Raw genomic sequence first — 5,000 nt, forward strand, 5'->3', positions numbered from 1 at the left:
GGTTATATAGTGATCCACCGCTTATATTGATCCAAAAGCTCGGTCCTGAATGCTACACATGCTGTTTAAATAACCCGCTTACAGTGATCATTTTGGGCCTTGTCCACCCTGAGAACACTGGGATTTTTTTTTTAAACTACAGTAATTTTATTATTATTTTTATTTACAAACTGCCAAAAACGAGCCAATGAGATACAGTAGCAATATACAGTGTCTGTTTATGGAGAGATCACGCCATCTCTGTCTGTGGAGAGATGGCGCGAGACTGCTGGTTTGCCTAAACTTACTGTATGGATTTTTAAAGTCAATAACGTTCTGTATTCATGTAATACATAATTGTCATTTAGATGGTCATCTGCATGAGAAATAAAGAAAAAGAAAAAAACTCAGTTATGATCATCTGCTTATAGTGATCAATTTGACCTATCCCAAGGTGATCAGAGGAGTGCACTGTATTATTGTAGCCTATAGTTGGTGTGTTGTGTACAGTAGTAGGCTACTCGCTGTGTGCATGTATGTAGCCTATAGTTGGTGTGTTGTGTACAGTAGTAGGCTACTCGCTGTGTGCATGTATGTAGCCTATAGTTGGTGTGTTGTGTACAGTAGTAGGCTACTCGCTGTGTGCATGAGTGAGGCGTTAGTATTACAGTACAGTATGACAGTATTTTAGAAGGCGAGAGGAAGGCTTGCCAGACACTTGATGATGTGAGGCGGGTGTTGCCTCTCACTACTGTGACATCTTCCACGCTGACATCCGCACTGTCTGCATTCTGTCTGCAAAGTCTGGGTGAGGCGACTTCTCTCTTTTAAATTACTATCTGTTTGGATTCAAAAGTGTTTGGCTGTCATAACTAGGGCTGGAACTAACGATTATTTTCATAATCGACTAATCCGTCGATTATTTTCTCGATTCATCGATCAGTTGTTTGGTCTATAAAATGTCAGAAAATGGTAGCAAATGCCGATCAGTGTTTCCCAAAGCCCACAGTTTTGTCCACAACTCAAAGATAATATCAGTTTACTGTCGTACAGAAACCAGAAAATATTCACATTTAAGAAGCTGGAATCAGAGAATTTAGAAAATTTAAATTTAAATTAAAATTGTACTCAAAACGATTAATCGATTATCAAAATAGTTGTCGAGTAATCTTCTGTCGATCGACTAATCGATTAATCGATTAATCGTTGCAGCTCTAGTCCATAACACAAGTATGAAGGATCTATTGGGAATGTCACAGGGGGGAATAGCCTGGTACCTGTCATGTTGTGATAGCTGTAGATGTGTTCTGTCACTATTACATCATCAAATAAATAGGAAATGTAGCTTCATGGGCAGTAGCCTATCTTTCAAGTCAGCGTGCTATTCTTTTGTTTGACCATGATCTAACATTTAATACCCAGTATCAGGTTCAGCAATTAACATGACACAATTATGTGGTTTGTTAGCCATATGTTGTATGAATAAGCTCCTGGTTAGTTTATTTCATTACGTTTCGATCAAAAGATCTTCATCAGATTTTTTTTTTTTTTTTTAGTTCATCATTGGTTTGTGCTGCACCTGCCTACGGAGCGGATGTGGAGCTCCTACTTTTCTTCTATATCTTGTTGACATACGGTATGTCCTTTTTTATTTGATTTTGATTAACATCTGCCATGATGTGACTATGGAAAAACCCTGTATGTATAACTGTTGCAGAATTACTGACAAATTACCATACATGTTGAAATTTAAACCTGAAATCTTCATGTTGTCATAATCCTCTCCAAAGTACACAAAGATAAAAGTGAAAAGAGGATTTTTCAAAAGCATTTGGCTACATCATCTCCCTGTGATTTCAACGCCCCCAAATAAACCAACTTACATGTTCAGATTGTGCCTCCTTTTCCTGAATCTGAAGAAAGTCTCCTCTAGAAAGTATGTGTAGAGATACTCATAGAAAATAAGAAAACTTCAGACTCATTTCTATCCACGATCTTCCATCCTATGATCAAAACTGATATCATTTGAGAGCAAATACTGTCTAGTTTGTCAGTGCTGCTGTAACATCTAACTTGACGTTTGAGGGGATTGATCATCGATTGTTGATGTTTAAATTCTCCTTCAGCACTCGTGAACCAGGATAGCAGGGCAAAGAGGGGGATCCTTTGGTCTTCTTTTGTATTTCTTTGTGTGGAAAGGGGGGTGAGGGTGGTGTTAAGGTGACATAACCTGTAATGTAATGTAATCATAATGTAACTGTAACAGATACAGTAAAGACAAGTCATCATGATTGCTGCTTCAGTGGCACTCGGAAACTTCCTCTCAAACAAACGGAAGCTCGGCTTTGCACGAAAAAGTGCTACATAATAAACACACTTCCTCTCCTCTGCACTGTCAATATCATCGCCGCACTTCCTGTGCACTGTCAAGTAAGCACCTTCTTTCTTCATCTGGTAAACTTCAACCACAATTACTACCGCACCATAATTAGTCACTTAACGTATAGGATTTATTTTATTTTGAAAATGAACCCACACAGACAAAGTTACTTACTTATTACTCCTTTAAAGAGTATACAATTACTTTACTTATTACTTGGTATCAAAAGTTAGTTTCATTTAGGCTACTTTACTATCACTTTAGCAAAGCCACCTTTCAAAAAAGTGCTTAGCCAGCTCCTTTTAGAACTGAATCCACTTATTGGAGCAATAATTAACCATACAGGAGTTCAACAATCAGCCAAACTGCATTGCTTTTATTTTTTTATTTGCATACCTAGGACAAAAAACGAATCACGTTCTGGCAAATGCAGTAGTCTCGCATAGCCAGACCTATCTCACACGTGCGCTGGAGAAGTAATGGAGTAATTTGTAGTTACTTAGTAACTGAAATATAATTACTGTTTTGGAAATTGTAATCCCTTACTTTACTAGGAAATTGTGTTACTGGGAAACTAATAACTTACAGTAACGCACAACTTTACTTTAGCTTCCTTTACTTTACTTTACTTTTCTTTAGCCTACTTTACTTTACTTTACTTTACTTTACATCCACAAGTGTAAATAAAAACATAAAAAGTGACAGAGAGAAAGAGAAAACATAAAAGAAACAACAACAAGAACAAAGTAGGTCTAGCTATTGCTAAAGTGATGCATTTGGCAGATAAATGTTAATCTGATCAAAACGTCTACAAACCATGATCGGTGCTGCCCATTGTGATAATGACGTCAACCTTTGCAGCAGGGGGGAGGGGACAGAATGTTGCCCCGACCAATAGGAAACGCCGTATTCAAATGAGCTAGCCAGCAGACCGTCAATGTGGTAAAGAGCAATCTGGTGGAAGTGGAAGAGAAGAGAAGGACTGAAGGAGTCTCGTCGGATTCACAGACATTTGTGCGCGTCTGTGTGCTGTCTGAACTGAACCTGGTGGATGGCGAGTTCACCGCGCAGAGATTAAATTATCGCAGTTGAGTATTCAGATGTGCGCTCTTTGATGCGCGCAAAAGAGGATATTTCACACTTTCCCCGGAGTCAGAGAGAAGCGGTGCGAAGGCGCTCAAGATGAAATACAAAGTAAGTTGCATGTGATGAGTTTGATTGTAAAAGAAAGCAGTGTCTTCTTCAGTTGAAAAATCGGCTATGAGAATTTACAAAACGGTGTTGGCGTTGTTAACGAACTTGCCGTGGGTGCGTTTTATTTTAAAGTTTTATGTCGGGAACTGAACTTTTGTGATGAATTCGGGTCGGTTCAACATTTGAACGGGAAATTGCATTTATACCACCGAGACAGATAAGGAGGAGGACGCTTTGTTGTCAGGTTTCTGAGGGACTTATCAGATCGCACTATCGATACATGCGCTGCAGGGCGGAAATGAATGGATATGCTGTGTGATCATTTAAGGGGGCCCTAACTGCCCCCCCCCCCCCCCCCCCCCCCAAAAAAAAAGAAGAGTAGGCTACGCGCAGAGCAGTAAGGAGCAGCTAGACAGCCAGTGTGATAAGTGTGTGTGTGTGTGTGTGTGTGTGTGTGTGTGTGTGTGTTTAGACCATTGATAGTTTTAGACCCTCGTGTGGCCTATTTATAGGGATTGAACATTTTTGCCGTGACTCAAATTACTAGGTAGTGGTGAAAAGACACATTGGCACGATCGTTACTGCTGACCAATCAGTGACCCCCATCACTGCTCCCCTCGTTACTGCTGACCAATTAATGACCCCCTCGTTACTGCTGACCAATCAGTGACCCCCCCTCGTTACTGCTGACCAATCAGTGACCCCCATCGCTGCTCCCCCCTTGCCACTGTGAGGCTCCAGTTTTATTTATTTAATTGAATTTTTACATTCAAGAGCTGACTCACAAATGAGACATTCAGTTCAGTTGACACTTTCACTTAGTCGTGTCGTGGGTGTGAGTCATATGCCCTCACCAAATGTCAAATCTGCATTGGTGTGGTGGTCCTTTCTGGAACCTCTCTGTCTGAGCACGTTACGCTATCAGACGTCAACGGGGGTTAACTTTTGCTTTGGCACAGCTCGGCACAGTCGGCTTCATCGGAGGCACGGGGAGCTTTTGGATCGGCTCTATATGGAAAGTTGGCGTCTTCCGAAACTCGTGGGGCCTTTTCATTCAGCACATTCCCTGGACTGCACCACTAGAGCTCAAAGATAGTGGGGAGGAGATAAGCGTCCGGGCTGCGGTAGCCGGGGTTTGGACGCTCGCTCGGTGAATGGAATGCTTTTGTCAGCCGCTGCTTAACAACACTGTTTGGGGGAATATAGAGCAGCTAGGAAGAGAAGAGACGACTAAGCTGAGTCGCTGCTGTGATATGGATCATATTTTTAATACCTTTATGAAGTGTCATTTCTTTCATCGTCATCAGGTCCATGTGCTCGATCCTGAAGGCTGCCTCAGAGCACCATATTAGGGAAGCAAAAAAAAACTGCGCTCTCATACTAAAGTGTTGTGGTGATTCAGTGGAATTCCGTTCAGTTTAGTTTAGCTGTAACGTTAGACCCCCCC

At 41.1% G+C, this 5,000-nt stretch overlaps 1 protein-coding gene across 1 annotated transcript in view; it reads left to right on the forward strand.

Moving 5' to 3' along the window:
* The first annotated feature begins 3,370 nt into the window (after window positions 1-3,370).
* Window positions 3,371-5,000, forward strand: part of nedd9 (neural precursor cell expressed, developmentally down-regulated 9) — a 40,278-nt gene continuing 38,648 nt past the window's right edge. The window contains exon 1 of the mRNA XM_083646395.1: window positions 3,371-3,553. Within this exon, the coding sequence (XP_083502521.1) occupies window positions 3,542-3,553 (12 nt within the window). The 5' untranslated portion in view covers window positions 3,371-3,541. The remainder of the gene's footprint in view (window positions 3,554-5,000) is intronic.

The sequence above is a fragment of the Poromitra crassiceps genome (assembly GCF_964638095.1).
Source record: "Poromitra crassiceps genome assembly, chromosome: 11".
In the NCBI taxonomy this organism is placed as follows: Eukaryota; Metazoa; Chordata; class Actinopteri; order Beryciformes; family Melamphaidae; genus Poromitra; species Poromitra crassiceps.